Consider the following 17,940-nt stretch of genomic DNA (forward strand, 5'->3'; position numbering starts at 1 on the left):
AGTAGTTCAATTGTAATCATTTATTTAGTTCCAATCGTCCATATCAACGTCGATTTGCTCCATGCTCTCTTGTGGCTTCCTATTCACGCTTACGTTGAGTGACAACAGCTGCTGCATGGGCAATCTGGGAGATAAATTCACCATGCTGGCCCATTGACCGGAACATAGCTCTGGGAACTTGAGTTTTTTGAGAAAATGTCCTTCCAGGTACCATGGAGAAACACACGTTGGCGAATAGTCCCAAATTTTCATTTCATTGAGCCGTACCCATCTGTAATAAGTAAAAAAATCTATACTTATAATAAATCTGTAGAGAGGTCAATTCTGTACATGAATGAAATATATTTCCAAAATAACTATCAGGGGGTGATTAGTGGTCGATACTGATGTCAAAAATGCAATCAGTAAAATTTTTGTCTGTCTGTCTGTCTGTATGTTCTTTATAGAAACAAAAACTACTCGACGGATTTTAACGAAACTTGGTACAATTATTCTTCGTACTTCTGGGCAGGTTATAGTATACTTTTCATCACGCTATGATCAATAGGAGCAGAGCAGTGAAAGGAAATGTTGAGAAAACTGGATAAGTTACTCCATTTTTTAAGCTTCCGTCGCCGTCGAGTGGTAGGGTAGGGGTAAGGTAGTGGAAGGGTAAGGCTATTTAATAAATTTAAGTGGCCTGATGATCTCAATAGTGCAATTAGTAATGTCTTGGTTTACTGCGTAAAGGTACTGGGTCTGTAGCCACGTCGATTCTCTTTCTACAAACACTAACGCTTCAAAAAATTAAAAAATGGATGGGAATGACTGTTGAGTGACGGTCACGTGATCTGACGAAAACTAATGTCATTCGCATAAATTTTTAAATTTCGAAGCGTTTGTGATTGTTAAAAGATAATGACGTACCACATGACTACAGTCCCAGGATACAAATGGTAAAACGTGGTATTAAGATAATAGAAATTCGGTCCGGTTTGGTCCGATAGTTCGGTAGGCTGCCACAATTAATAGTTACTAATTTCCGTACCAGAGACCGAGGTATTTAGCATGCCCCCATAAAAACTCTTTTTCAACACGATTCTATTTGAAGACGTCCATCTTCACCGAACATCAGAAGAATAAAAATGATTTCGAACATTAATTAAAATTATACTAATAGTGCTTAACAATTGGCCCTTTCAGATTATGGCGCGTTTGTTATTCTCACAATAATTTTCAAGGTATATCAAATAAAAAATGTTAACAATATTTCCTTAGAGATTATATGTAATTTGACTTTGATTTTATGGAAAACTTACGCAGACACGTAGAGTGCGTGACAGTCGCAGTGCCAAGGGTTGTTAGAAAGTTTGACATTCGCCAGCTTTGGAAGGTAGTCCAGAGTTCGAGACGGCAAAGACGGGAACATGTTATTGTCCAAATATCTGTAAAATAGAATAAAGTAGCATGTGTAAAATAGAAAGAAGTGGATAAAAGAAGCAAAACCATTGAAAAAGTAAAAGGTTTAAAGGGAGATGTGGCTTGAGAATGTGACGATAATTAGCTACCTACTAAAAAATCGGGCAAGTGCGAGTCGTAGAACTGAAGCATCAAGGTTCTGGATAAATTTTAAAGTAGTAATTAAGTAGTCCCACTGAATTTTAATGAAATACGAAAGCATAATATATAACATCAAGCCAGTTTGGTCAGGTTCTGCTGAGAAGAGCCGCCAAGAAATTCATCAGTTGCTCTTTAAAAAAATCATACATTATTATAATTTACAATAGTTAAACTCATTACAATTTCCTTTGTTTTTCCTGCCTATGTGAAGATGAAAGCTGATCCAATGGCCTCCTCGATGATGTCCTCGAGGATATTTAACCTCGACCTTGGAATGTTTTTAACACATTGTTTGAACTTATGCATTGACTGGTCCATAAACGGGATATTTTTATGGAAGAGTACACCCAATCCTTTATCTTATCTTTAGCGAGTATCTGTAGTGAAAATATAAAAATACGAATATATATATATATATGTTATATACTGAAATAGCATAGTTAATGCAGAAGTTTGATTATTATTCAATGCTTCTAGAGACAAAATAATGACTTAAAAAGAGGAAATTCGAGTAGTTGGTACTAATCTCGAATCCTCCACGAGTACTGCGGAACTGTTCTTGACAGACATACAGACTTACTGACAGATATATAACAAACTGATCCTCTTGAAGCCTTATCCGCTCCGCTGTTTCCTTTTGATGTTATCATCCTATTTTAACGTCTCACTATGGTTTCAAGCCTCTCTTGGAGGATAATAATAATAAAAGTGGAATAAAATAACAAAGTTTTTTTATATAAATTATTAATAGTGTTTGTATTATATTTTGTATTTGTTCAACATTAAAAAAAAGGACAAATAAGTAAATTATATATTAAAAAAGTGGGAGCTCAGAATACGAATAAAGTAACTTTATTCGTATTCACTATTTATCTAATGCTAACTCATTTAAATTGACATTATAGGTAAAAAATGTCATCCAGTGCTTACAGACAACCCTTCGTGGCTATTATAGAGTACGTAGTTGACATTTCGATTTTTGTTAACAATGGGCTGCACAGAATACGAATAATGCTGTTGTTATTGATTTGTTGTCATTCACTAACTTTGACGTACTTCGTGAAAGTGTAGTAAGTTAGTGTAAGTTATGTCAGCCACTGACGATCAAGTAGGCTCACATGCCTGCAGGCAGCGCTAACGGCTTGACAGCCGATAAACTGATCGTGTATTGGTGCATGACATGACATGACACCAACACACAATCAGTTTTATCGGACGTCAAGCCGTTATCGCTGTAGTTGTGCACGTATGTGGGCTTATAAGATGGTGAGTGGCCAGCATTAGTGAATTGGCCAGCTGGATCTTCTGATCCAAAGCTTTAAACATAGGCTAGCTATTAAATTAACGAGGAAAGTTTGAATTACATTTTCCTCTTGATGTGCAGAACCCTAAACATACTGTCAAATGTGAAATGGATTCGCAATACATCATTACGGTATACCCAAGGGGATCGGAATTCGGGTCACCTATTTAAGTAATTAGGCGACAACCGTCAATTTCCCCTGAATTATACACAGGGGGTAAATCAAATCACTTCCAATCTCTCTTAGTTCAAATTGCAAATACGTATACATATATTTGCCATGATCATTGATCAGTCATTCTCTTTTGAAGGTTCAAACAATAATATTTCTCTTATTTATTTATTTGCCCTTTTTCGTAAATTTTTAACAATGGTAATAAAATACGAAACAATATTAAAAATTTATTCGACCGTTGATCCACCAGTTAAGCTTCTTAAGGTGTTGGTCAAAGCTTTTCGCTATAAGACCATTGACTAAAATTATTATTATAATGACTGAAATTATTATATATGTGAAGCTCTTGCTTCCCTAAGAAGACAAGAGTTTCCTTAGATTCCTTATATAAAAAAAAGGTCACAGTGTTTTGATTATGGGTGTCCACCATCGATGTATTATGTTTACACGTGCCTACTCGTTTCCTTACTATTTACCTACCGTGTTAAGGTTTGTTATGAGAAAATTGATAATTAAATTTATAATAAATAATATATACCAAAATATATGGAAATGAGATTTTTTTTTACTCGTATTTTTACGAGCATTTTACTCATATCAAAATCTTTGAATCCTAAGCAATGTTGATCTATATATTAATCAATCTACAGGTTTTTATAAAGTTTAATAAAATATGAATTCATGTTAAGTTAATTAATATGAATTCATTAAAAAAAGTCATTTAATAAATGTTTTAACGTGACTATTAATCTCTTTTCCCCTCTTAGCGATAAGCCTGTTCTAGAACGGAATACAACATTAGTCCAAAGGCAAAGATCGAACCCAGGAACCCAGAACCTCTCAGAATCGCTAACGTCAGCCACTGACGATCAAATTAATGTCACATACCAGCAGCACTAACGACTTGGCAGCCGATACAACTGATCGTGTGTTGGTCGCGATCGGCGTGATGTCATGCACATCGCGACCAACACACGGTCAGTTTTATCGGTCGTCAAGCTTTTAGCGCTGCTGGCATGTGAGATAACTTGATCATCAGTGGCTACGCTAAAATAATCGTAATTGTATTTTGAATGAAAAATATTCTTATAAAAAAAAATTGTTAGTTGAATACCTACACATTGATACACGATACGCGCGAACTGTGACCTTTCAACTGGGCTTCAAGGTATTAAGAGTTCCATTTGTAGATACGACTGTCTATTTGTGTCGACGAGATCCATCCGGGATTTCCCTCTGTTACGTCGACACAGTAAAATGGTACTAAGATAAGGATTGAATTTGATACAACTACGGAATGTTGATAATACACTGATATATATATATAAGTATATTATATTATTTTTTTATTTGACGTTATTTTTAGATTTAGCCACGTTCCGCAACTGACTAAGAATGATCTTCTTCTTCTTATAGTGCCATCTCCTATCGGAGGTCAGCAATCATTAAGGCTAATTTAACATTGTTCACTGCTGCCCGAAAGAGTGATCTGGTACTCATATTAAACCATTGGCGTAAGTTCTTGAACCAAGATGTACGCCTACGACCAGGCTAACTAACTAAGAATGATGCTTTTTGTTATTAACATCTTTCATCGTCATCATCATTAACAGCCGATGGACGTCCACAGCTGGACATAGACCTCTTGCATGAAGTTCCAAACACAACGGTCTCGAGTCGCCAGCATCCTGCGGCTCCTTGCAACCCGCTTGATGTCCTCGGTCCACTTAGACCGACCAACACTGCGCTTTTCGGTGCTGGGTTGCCATTTCAGCACCTTGGGTTGGGACCCCAATGTCAATCGGCTCTTCGAACTATGTGGCCTGCCCATTGCCACTTCAGCTTCGCGACTTGAGCTGTGTCAATACCTTTGGTTCGTCTACGATTTTCAGAGAAGTATAACATCTTTATCTAACTAATATTCTACGGAATGTTTATGAAATTTTCCTACTTCAAGTGCATTTTATAAGTTGTTCTAGTACTTTCCTTTTCCTGGAAAATAGTTGTACCTTATGCCAAAAAACTTCGGATATAATTTACGTCCCTTAATTGAACCTGAAGTTCGTGCGAATAAGTAAACAGAATAAATAAATTAAATAAAGCATAAACAATAGCGACTGAAGGCTTTTTGGAAACGGACTTCAGAGGTATAGAAATACAATGGACAACAGTAGAAATGAAATGTTTTATGAAAATTTGAACTCAAACCATGGACTGCTTTTAAGGTTTGGAGGATAGGTATATTTAGAAAGGTAGAAAGGTGTATACAGTAGAACCAGCTTAAGACGATCACGCTTATAACGATTTCTCGCATAATAAGTCGTTTTACGCCAGTCCCTACAACTTGAGACATGTTTTCATAACGTTTAATGCGATTCGTCATCCCGTTTAATACGCCTACATGTCACATGCGTGTAAATCCAAATGCGTAAAATAAACTACAAAATATAGATCAGGACATCATAAAGGTCCTTAAACAAGGTTGCAGGATAAGATATAATATCGTAAATAACTGAAAGACAGCAAACGACCCTTGACATAATGCGATTCTAAACTGAAAATTTTGACGCACTGCAAAAGTAATATTTAATTGAAAATATCGTATTAGCTAATGCATCAAAATCTTTTTGTCATACCAGAATAAGTGATTACTTTAAGTAGCATAATTAGGTAGTCTTTACACCAAATACACAAATTTTTATAACTATGTATATTTACATTTGTCGTTATATTTTTCACTGTCCCCAACCCATATCCGTATCACCATATCCTATAACACTATACTTTATTAACAACAATTTGTCAAATCGGTTCAGTAATTCCAGAGCCTATGCAACGCAAACAAACATTTAAACAATCAAATCTTTGATACTCATCATCATCATCATCCATCATCATCATCATATCAGCCGTGGACGTCCACTGCAGGACATAGGCCTTTTGTAGGGACTTCCAAACATCACGATACTGAGCCGCCTGCATCCAGCGAATCCCTGCGACTCGCTTGTTTTCGCCAGAGATACTCATCACCTCATATAAAATATTAGTATAGATAATAAAAAATACTTACAATGTTGTGAGGTTCTTCAAAGTCGAAAACGTCTTCAAGTGCACCTCATATATTTGATTGTCAGAGAGTATGAGCGACGTAAGATTCTGCAAGCCGTGAAACGCTGAGATATTCAGGAAGCGTAATTTGTTTTTAGATAAATCCAGTTTCTCCAAATTTGAGCAGTTGGCAAAAATGTCGTCCGGAATCTCTGTTAAGTAGTTGCCTTTCAAATTCAAATTTCGGAGTTGTCTTAAATTTTGGAACTCGAGACCTGTCAACTAAATAATCAATTATGTTAATATCTGGTTTTTAGGTACCTATTTAAAAAAACATTTGTTTGTGTTTTATTTCGTCGTTATCAACCCATATTCGGCTCACTGCTGAGCTCGAGTCTCCTATCAGAATGAGAGGGGTTAGGCCAATAGTCCACCACGCTGGCCCAATTCGGATTGGCAGACTTCACATACGCAGAAAATTAAGAAAACTCTCTGGTATGCAGTTTTCCTCACGATATTTTCTTTTACCGTTTGAGACACGTGATATCTATCTAATTTCTTAAAATGCACATGCTCCGGACCGGATTCGAACCCAAATCCTCCGGAATCGGAGGCAGAGGTCATATCCACTGGGCTATCACGGCTCTTGGTTTTTAGATACCTATCTAAAAATAAACATTTGTTTGAGTTTTATGTAATTATATTAATTTAAAAAAATATTCTTTATTCAAGACACGTACGTAATCAAGAATGGGACCGTTAGTGGACGAGTCCGAATCGCCCTTGTCCCACTTTTATTGAGATTTACTTAACTTAAAAAGTTTATATTTTATAAATACTAGTCAGTAGATATCTTAGTATCTCAATACGATTAGAACGTCTTTAGCTTAAGTAGAATTACTAAGTCATCCATCTAACTACACTTAAATGTAGATAGATATACTTTATTTGCACACCACAAAGACAAATACACGTGAAATAAAAACATATTATGTAGAGATAAATAAAAATATTGGTAATTAATAAGAAAAATGTAGGTAGTGATTACATTACTATTTAACATCAACGCAAAATATTTTATTTTAAGTTTATTCTGGTCTATTTTCACGTAGTTCAAAAACTTCACAAAGAAGATAACGTACCCATGGAATGCTTTGACTATTAAGTCATTTTAAACTAGTTTCCGTAACAGGCGGCAACCCGCGCTTTGTATTTTCAGTAAGGTACGTAGAAATTTTGGTTTAATATTTTAATCAACGCCAAAGACTAATTGTATATAGGATATTTCGATTATTATAAAATTGCGCCTACACATACTAAAATGGTTTTCTTGTGTGGTATATAACAATATTTGCAAAATGTGACGTCACAACCTGTTTGCATAGTATGGCGTCTGGTAGAGATACTTGGAAAGCCTAGCTAGATGCTAAGCAAAAAAATAGTTATTGTATTGTTTTTACGACTATCATAAAACACTGAGTGTGTATTTTAAATTGTGTCTATATTATTCATACGCTACTCCGCGTGCGTGAAATATTTAAACGCAACAATATTTTCAAAGCCCAAGATATGACGATGTTCGTCATATCTTGCGCTTGTATTTACACGAACAGTGTTTTTATTTAAGTAGGTGTAAAATTTACTTAATAATTAGTTATTTTAACCTGTTACTTAATTAGTTAGTTAGTAGTTATTACTAAATAAACCATAACTATCACGTGGGCTTATGACACTACATAAGTTAATTTCAGTTAATTTATTAAAAAAATTGCTACAGTTTGTGCAATAAAGATGTTAAAGGCATAGAAGCGTAATTAACGGGCAACCTACTCCATGCAAATTTTAATTAGAAGATGGTAAGCGAAGTAATTCTACATAACTCCTGTAGTTAATTGCTGTCTCCCCCTCATCACCAGAACTCACGCGATCGAAATGTGTGACAATTTTTGTTCTTAATTTCCAGAAGCACTTGTTTTTTGTATATTACCTACAATTGATCTCGTATGTAACCCAGGCCTCTGAGAGCACGGTAAGTAATAAATTGACATTTATTTATTTTATTTTTTATTTCTTTTTACATTTACAGAGTTAAAACATGACCACTACGCCCACCACCTTGTAGTGGACTATCAGAATGTGCAAATGAATATTAATAGTACACTAGGGTCAAGGTCAAACGGCCCAGCATTATAGATTTAGTGCTTAGATTCCCCACACTACTCCTCCTCCTTTGACGGCCTCCGTGGCGCAGTGGTATGCGTGGTGGATTTACAAAACGGAGGTCCTGGGTTCGACTCCCGGTTGTGCAGATTGAGATTTTCTTAATTTGTCCAGGTCTGGCTGGCCTCTGGGTCTGGCTTCGGCCGTGGCTAGTTACCACCCTACCGGCAAAGACGTACCGCCAAGCGATTTAGCGTTCCGGTGCGATGCCGTGTAGAAACCGAAAGGGGTGTGGATTTTCATCATCCTCCTAACAAGTTAGCCCGCTTCCATCTTAGACTGCATCATCACTTACCATCAGGTGAGATTGTAGTCAAGGCCTAACTTGTAAAGAAAAAAAAAATAAAAAAAAAAAACTCAAATCCAGATTGTTGGGCTTTGAGTTATGTTTTAACTCTGTAAAGGTCACTTTAGACATAAATCGTTCTTATTAAGACTGGGACAGACGACTGAACGTGCTCTCAGAGGCAAGGGGTCTACCAATAACTTCACAACTTCTTGGATAATTTATTGGATTCGCTCTAAGAAATTCATAAACTTAATATTAAATACATGCTTATAAACTTATTATGTCGTTAAATTAAGTAAAGCTAAGACCAATTACCATAGGACCTGCCTCGCCTCGCTAGGCTAGGCTAGTGATACCCCACTGTCAAAAGTATATGATCACGATCTAATGTGTTTATAGAAACTGCGTCTGTAGAATCGTATAGACGCAGTACAAATACGTGTGTGTATTACGATTGAAATTTACAGTTGTGTGTAGTTTAACGATACAGTAAATATTTATAGGTGTTAAATATTTCGATGTGCGAGTTAATGATCGCCCCCCTCAAGAAACGACAGACAATTTTGTTGGTGAATTTAGAAAGAAAATATTTTATTTGTACACACACACAAATATAATACACACACATTCAAAAGTCAACAAATATAAAAAGATGAAAGAAATTTTAAAAATAGAAAAAACTAATAATTTAAAGATAATTATTAATTAAGCATGTGCTACGCTAGTGATGGTGGTGAAGGAAAACATCGTGAGGAAATCTGCATACCAGAGAATTATCTTAATTCTCTGCGTGTGTGAAGTCTGCCAATCCGCATTGGGCCAGCGTGGTGGACTATTGGTCTAACCCCTCTCATTCTGAGAGAAGACTCGAGCTCAGCAGTGAGCCGAATATGGGTTGATGACGTGACGCTAGTGATGGATGCACCAGCGTAGCGCTGGTCTTCCGTGGAGGTATGTGGTGAATTTGAGTATGATACAAGTCCATAGATAATTGGTCTGAGATATAAAGAACACATAATACTTACGCTTAACAACTGGTTGTTCGAAAGATCCAAGAAGGTCAAACAATGGAGATTGCAAAATAAATTACTGGGTATATTCAACAAATTGTTTTTATCTAATAACAAAGTTTCAAGGGAAGAGAGATCTTCGAATGCATTCTCTGTGATATTACTGATTTTGTTATCCGAGAGTTTCAATATTTGAAGACTCTTTAATAAAAAGGTTCCATTTTCTATTTGTTGAATTTTGTTCTTTGATAAATCCAGAATCAATAATGACTTGAGACCAATGAACGTAAAGGAGGGTATATAAACAATCTGGTTGTTGGAAATGTCAATGGTTTCCAAGTACGAGTTGTTGACGAACAATCGCTCAGGGAGAGTGTACAGGAAGTTGTTAGATAAATCCACGTGGAACAATTTCTTTGTATAGCGGAATGCGTCGTTATTGATTTCCTCTAAATAATTCCTCTGCAAGCGTCTGAAAAAATAAAACGAATTGTACGGCTTTCCACCGTATTTGTCGGAGTTTCATTTGAATTTCAATTTAAAACCGCTACTGTATTCAAAAATAACACTATTTTTATAAAAAGCATCGTTTTGTTTTGCGCCTTCAGGTAGATTCAGCTATTTTTGGAACAGGGTCAAAGCTTCGTTCATTGAAATTGGAATTTAAAAAAATATACCTTTATAAAAAAGTTGAACTATATTGTATACTAGCTGATACCGCACGGTTTCACCCGCGTGGTTCCTCGTAAAAATACAGGGATGATATATAGCCTATAACCTTCCTCGATAAATAGGCTATCTAACACTAAAAGAATTTTTCAAATCAGACCAGTAGTTCCTGAGATTAGCGCTTTCAATCAAACAAACAATCAAACAATAAAACAAACAAACAAACAATTCCAGGTCTGGCTGGTGGGAGGCGGTGGCTAGTTAACCACCCTACCGACAAAGACGTACCGCCAAACGATTTAGCGTTCTTGTACGATGTCGTGTAGAAACCGAAAAGGGGTGTGGATTTTCATCCTCCTTCTAACAATCAGGTGAAATTGTAGTCAAGGGATAACTTGTAAAGAATAAAATGAATAAATAAAAAAAAAAACAAATCCGCCTAGTAGTTTTTGCATGTTTAAATTACAAACTTTTGCATTTTTATTAGGTATAAAAACATTTCTTCCGAAATTTTAAAAGCACAGTAAAGACATGTCTTATCACAAGTTATCTACTTTCCCTGAAAAGAATAGGAAATCTTATTTATGTAATCTTATTTATGTAAGAAATATTATTTATGTAGGTATAATGAGAATTCCCAATATTATTAGAATTATTTCGTTTGTAAATACATACAGTATTCGTAAATTGACGAGAGAATCAAAAATCCCCGACGGAAGGAACTCCATGTTGTTGTCAAACATATCCAATTCCGTTAATGATCGCATTCCTTTGAACGTTGTCTTGTGCAGCGTTCGCAGTTTGTTTGTGCCGAGATCACTGGAAATTTTAAAGAAATTATTTAAAATTAACAGACACCCCGCGGTTTCACTAGCATAGTTCCCTTTCCCGTAAGAATACGTGGATAAAATATAGCTTGTGACACTCATAAATAACGTGGTATTATATTAGTTAAACGATTATCAATTTTGACGGACTCCGTGGCGCAGTGGTATGCGCGGTGGATTTACAAGACGGAGGTCCTGGGTTCGATTCCCAGCTGGGCCGATTAAGGTTTTCTTAATTGGTCCAGGTCTGGCTGGTAGAAGGCTTTGGCCGTGGCTAGTTACCACCCTACCACCACCCTACCCGCCAAGCGATTTTTAGATTGTATCGTCACTTACCATCAGGTGAGATTGTAATCAAGGGCTAACTTGTAAAGAATAATAAAAAAAAATAAAAATCCGTTGAGTAGATTACCCCCTACAGCACCACAAACTTTACCTTTTTATAATATTAGTATAGACGCGGTTTCACCAGCGTATATAAATGCGTGCGTCCCACCAGCGTGGGATAAAATATACTCTGTTTATTTATCTATCACTTTATCAGTGAAAACCATATGAAAATTTCTGTCTGCGAACAAACAGACAGAAAGATGCAGCGGAGGAGGAGAACTTTGTTTTACCTATAATAATATGTATCATCGTTATCAGCCGATACACGTCCACAGCTGGACATAGGCCTCTAGCATGGACTTCCAATCACAACGGTCTCGAGCCGCCAGCATCCAGCGGCTCCCTGCAACCCTCTAGTATATAATATGTAGAGATAATAATAATTATTATTGACTTGATTGAATAAAAACACAGAGATTGACTTATGTTCTACTTGTATCTACTTGAAACTATGATAACCGTAAAATGTTATGATATCACTTTTGAGAGTCGAGAGAGAATTATAAGATAAAATTATTATCCAGCTGTATTTATTACACTTTATGAATTAAATTATCAATCTACTATTTTTTAGTAACTAACTAGACTACTTCATACGTTAGCGGATTAATTATTATTTTAGTAACTAGCGGACGCCCGAAACTCAGTTTACGTGGAATTCTATTCTATCTAATTCCGCGGGAGCTATTTTTCTAGATAAATGAAACCTGTGTTCATTCAGAGTATAATCTATCTCCATTCCAAATTTCAGCCAAATCGGTTCAGTATTTGCGGAGGGAAGAAGTAACAAACATGTACACACAAATTATCGCCTTTAAAACATTAATTTGACGAATGATAATAATATTTGATTATTAATTTATTTTAGGGCCTGTTTTACCACCCTTAATATTATTTATTATTATTGTCGTATATTAGTTATTAGTGTCAGATAGCCTTATCACTTTCGTCTCTTTCACATAATTGACTGTTTAACCAAGCTCTGTTTTAATTGTCGGATAACAAAATTTGACTTTGTCACTTGACATAAAGTAAGGAACTACTCTTATCAGAAGATAACAAACAAGTGCAACAAGTCCCTATTTTTATAAATTTACCTATCTCATACGTAAATAATATATAACAATATATTACATGGTATATAAGTCAACTGGTACAGTCAGATCAGGTGAGAGAGAGGTCAGGCCAGCCCTCCAGCACTTGAGGGAGCGGTGCGTAGCATCACATCTGCAGGACGCCTTGGAACATTGACGCCACCGAGACTGCCCGAAGCTGATAGTCCAAACTGATATGATAAAATTTAAACAGTCATAACAAAGTAGGGCCTATGATAGCCAGACATTCGTTATTTTATAAAAGACAAAGCTGATGCCGCGCGGTTTCGCCCGTTCCCGTAGAAATACCAAGATAATATAGTCTTCCTCGATAAATGGGCTATCTAACACTGAAAGATTTTTTCAAATCGGATCAGTAGTTCCTGAGATTAGCGCGTTCAACCAACCAAACAAACAAACTCTTCAGCTTTATATATATAATATTAATATAGAAAATTATTAAAGATGAATGTTTGTTAGCTTAGTCAAGTTCAGTTAGTTTCTAAGGGCTACCAGTAAAAATATTTGTAAGACCGTCTAGCTAAATCTTACAAAGATGCAAAGTATCTGGCGAATAAGGTCATGATTTCTCATAATATTGCGAAGAAAACATTAAAAAATTCAAAGTTTACTCATAAATTATTTAAGGCTTGGACATTACTTACGTGTTACGTACCTACATAATTATTATTTGATTGGTACAATTTTCGTACAAAGACGGTGTACCTTAATTATTAATAGTATAGACAGATGCGTATGTATTTTTTTTTTTTTGGTTTTTGTGTGTGAAAGTGAACTGAACAACAAAGCAGAAACATAATCATCTGTCTTTTAGTGTTTACGAACATTTGGGTTTTTGAAAAAGCATCACATGGCTATGATACAGGATCATTCTAAATATTTTAAAAATGCCTTTCAACCCCTTTATTTTTACACACACAAAGGCGTTTGTGTTTTCACCTTAGCAATACATTGCCAAACTGTCTTACCATTTAAAAGTCACAATGATGTAAACATCATACTCGTCTTTAGGACATTATCTACTTATGGCAGGAGCATGGGGTCACTCCCCATGCTCCTGCCATAAGTGTGGCTGAAACCCTTTAACTTTTAACTTTTAGGAAATGTCGAAGGTCTAGCCTCCACAGCCTCTTGAGCCATTAAGTGTTGGAATTTCATGAAAAATTTTTATGTTATCTTCTTATCATGTACCTATTTATATACTTAATAATGCCATAAAACAACATTTACCACTTCTGTTGAAGTATAGTCATCTGTTTGCTTGTAGAGATTATTGAAAATTATCTTAGTAGGTATACTTAAATTATAATAATGTTTAGAAACATGTCTATATTCTTAATATATTGTTTATTTTAAATATGTTTAAGTATTGTTAAGCTTATTAGTTATTAGCCCCCGCAACTTTGGCTTGTAGCCTATAAGTATCTCTTCTAAGTTCCATTGAAAGTCCCATTAAAATCCGTTCAGCCGTTCCACAGTTCGTGCTAACCGAACAATCAATCAGGCAAATAGATAAACAGAGAGACAACAATTTAATAAAATTGTTTTAATATTTTGTAAATAACTATAAGCAATATTTATTTTGATATCACAGACAGACGTTTCAATTTATTGTTTATCAAGATTATGAACATAAAATAAACTAAACTGAAGATATCATAATAGACTAAGAGCCCGTGAAACCCCAGACTTTCGTCATTTTATAAAAGCTGAAGCTCATGCTTCTAATTCATCAATCATAAGTAAGTACGGTAGCCAATAGGTTAGTTGACACTTTTTTTTAAATGGTCTTAAATAGTTCATTATCATTCTACTAGACTAAAAAATAATTCATATTTTTTTGAAACGTGATTACATTAAAATATTAGTTTTTAAATATTATTTTGTTTGTTACAATAATTAGTTCGACTTTTAATACATCAAGGCTGATAGTTACGTTTTGGACGTTTGGATAAAAAATTCGTGATATTTAAATTAAGTTTTAAAAGAAATCCTTAACTTTTATTAATTTATATCGATATATTTCGGACCCTTACTACTTACCTACACAAAATTAATATTGTTTAAATTAAATTTAACATGAGTCAATTACCCTATTATGGAGTTTGGACCGTGGTGACTTTGGAAGGTTTTAAGGATCCAGATCCTCAACCGTCTAAGTATAAAGTGTAATTTTTTCATGTTCTCCTGGATTTAATATGAAGGTTCACGGGCTCCTTGTCTATAATTTTATCTATAATTACTTATATGTTTATTTACCCGATTGCTCAATAGCTTGAAGTCGTCGGTCTAGCTTGCGCCAATGCAGATCTGTGGTGCAGCCCATATTGAGAGACTGACCCGACTTCTGACCGTTTGTGAACATGTGAAGCACATCGCAGGCTGAGAGGTTGCATGGTGCTTCTGCGACTGTCGCCCGGATACCTAGAGAGCAATTATTTATTTCCACAATTAGAATACAAGCTAAACAGAAACATCTTATTACCGCCTTCAGCCTCGTTCGTATAGCTTAGTAGCTATCTCCAGGAAACAAGCTGTGATAGCCCAGTAGATACGACCTCTGCCTCCGATTCCGGAGGGTGTGGGTTCAAATCCGGCCCTGGGCATACTGTTTAGTTGTGTGCATTTTAAGAAATTAAATATCACGTGTCTCAAACGGTGAAGGAAAACATCGTGAGGAAACCTGCATACCAGAGAATTTTCTTAATTCTCAGCGTGTGTGAAGTCTGCCAATCCGCATTGGGCCAGCGTGGTGGACTATTGGCCTAACTCCTCTCATTGTGAGAGGAGACTCGAGCTCAGAAGTGAGCCAAATATTGATTATTTATGATGAATCTTTAAGGTGCTGATAGACTTGAGCATTCGTGCGAATGAAGAAAAATACGAGAACATTTTAGCGAGCGTTCTATCGAGCGTTCTGCCGAGCATTCTAGCGAGCAGATTTGCGTGAAATGGAAACATCGAATAGAGCGTTCGATCGAATTATGAAGATGTTCGTAGTAGTATTTGGCTCTATGAAACCTTCAAACGGTTCAAAATTCGTGGCTCGGCTTGTTGTTCAGTTCTTTTTTTTATAAGTGTTCATACTAAAAAAAAAATTACCTCCGTTTTTTGTCGTTCATCACTCTCTATTAAATAGAACAAAACCATTCTATTTTCAAGCAACAAATAATAAAATCCACTAATTCAGGCTTTGACGTTCAAGAGTCTTGAACCACTAATCCTTGTCTTTAAGTAATGGCAGGTATTTGAAGCCTTCTTGACCTACGTTAGATTGGCGAAAAATATCCCAAAAAAGCCGGGTAAACGATTTACTGGGCAAATAAGTAATGCCACTTAATTGGTTTATTTACTACGACTTAGGTAGGTACTTAATCTGCACTAATATTATAAAGCGGGAAGAATTTATGTTTGTTTGTTTATAGTGAAAAGGCTCTGAAACTACTGAAATTTAAAAGTGTTAAAAAATTTAAAATAGAAAACGCATTCAACGCTGACGGAGATTCGGGCGTACGCTAGTTCGTATATAACTAGTTAACACTTTTAAAGAGTTCATAAATTGTTCATTAACGTTAGATCGTAATAAATATCGTATTGGATACTTGAATACTCCTAAACTTTAAATTAAATTCAAAAAATTCAAAATTCATTTATTTCAAGTAGGCTCAGTTTACAAGCACTTTTGACACGTCAGTTGACTATTTGTAAAGATTCTACCACCGGTTCGGAAGGCAGGTTCTGCTGAGAAGATACCGGCAAGAAACTCAACAGTTGCTCTTTTGAAAAAGTCATACAGTATTACAATTTACATTTGATAACAATTAAATTACAATTTCTTATAGTTTTATTTCCTGTGTGAAGGTGGAAGCTGATCCAATGGCCTCCAAGCACCTTTGTCGTTAAGGAACTCATCAATAGTGTAGTAACCTTGACTAAGTAAATGTTTTTTAACACATTGCTTAAAGTTGTGCATTGGCAAGTCCATCACAGTCTTGGGGATCTTGTTATAGAAGAGTACACCCAAACCCACAAAAGATTTTTTAACTCTTTGGAGACGATATGCAGAAATAACTAACTTATGCCCGTGTCTAGTAAGACGTGGGTTTAGATCTCCTTTTCGTTTGTACAAATTAATATTTTGTCTCACATAAACTATACTGTTATATATATACTGACAGGCTACTGTTAAAATGCCTATTTCTTTAAACTTTTGACGAAGGGACTCGCGTGATTTTAGTTAATATATTGCTCGAATTGCTCTTTTTTGAAGTACAAATATAGAATGTATATCAGCAGCCTTGCCCCACAACAAAATACCGTAAGACATTACGCTGTGAAAGTACGCAAAATAAACAAGTCTAGCTGTATCAACATCAGTAAACTGTCTTATTTTTCTCACTGCAAAAGCAGCTGAGCTTGAATTAAACTTGACTATGTGTCCGAAAAGCGTAAAATATTTTCTGCCATGCTGGTCTATTCTATAGTATATCTTTGATATTAAGTCAAGCAAGTTTTGTTAACTAGTTTTCGCCTTTCAATGTTTTTATTAAAAAACATGATTTTATATTTACACCGAAAGTTTAGTAATTACCATCTAATATCATCTATATACGAGTATACCGAGCTTTGAGGAAAACTGTGAGTTAGCATGTAGATCGGATAAAAGCAAAAAATTGGTCATATTTAATTTGATGTTTATAATTATGTTATAATTATTGTTTATTGTTTAGTAAAACAGACAGACAAATTTAATTTTATTTTTAATTTATAATAGTAGCTTAGGTATAATGAATTTTCAAGTTTTCAATGTTCTCAGCAGCAACTGCTGTTAATAACCTTACATAAATCCACCCACCATTTACGTACCTATTATTTTTCTATAAAAATAATATCATTTTAGATTTATAATACCTTGTGTACCTATTCCATTTAATGAAAATTTCCCAGCAGAATTAGTTAGGTATATAATTCTTATTCGCATGAAGAGAAAATATTTCAAAACAACACATTTTTAATAGAGATAAAGCGGGTACTCTCTAAAATAAATGGAGACATTTTTTTTACCTTTTAGCACGAGGATTTGCAGAGTGATAAATATATATACAGTACTCATCGTTTTGTTCCGTTCCACTGATCACCTGAGGACAATAGTACTAAATCTCGGAGCACAGACGCTTTTGTTCAAATGACGCAAGCATTATGCAACAGTGCGCTATCCAGCGAATCTGACATCGTAATCGGGTATTGTATACCCACAATTACTGTTACTAATCGGCTTAAGTTAAACCTTTAAAT

General features: G+C 35.3%; 1 protein-coding gene across 1 annotated transcript; it reads right to left on the reverse strand.

Moving 5' to 3' along the window:
• Positions 1–5: 5 nt before the first annotated feature.
• On the reverse strand, positions 6–17,806 carry LOC112047075 (slit homolog 1 protein-like). Its single transcript, XM_024084029.1, has 8 exons — positions 17,710–17,806; positions 14,905–15,069; positions 12,665–12,815; positions 10,989–11,132; positions 9,660–10,116; positions 6,148–6,407; positions 1,299–1,424; positions 6–271 (listed from the first exon to the last, which is right to left on the reverse strand). Exons 1-8 carry the CDS (start codon positions 17,756–17,758, stop codon positions 25–27), a joined length of 1,599 nt encoding a protein of 532 aa, XP_023939797.1. The 5' UTR covers positions 17,759–17,806; the 3' UTR covers positions 6–24.
• Positions 17,807–17,940: the final 134 nt, after the last annotated feature.

The sequence above is a fragment of the Bicyclus anynana genome, chromosome 7 (assembly GCF_947172395.1).
Source record: "Bicyclus anynana chromosome 7, ilBicAnyn1.1, whole genome shotgun sequence".
Taxonomy (NCBI): domain Eukaryota; kingdom Metazoa; phylum Arthropoda; class Insecta; order Lepidoptera; family Nymphalidae; genus Bicyclus; species Bicyclus anynana.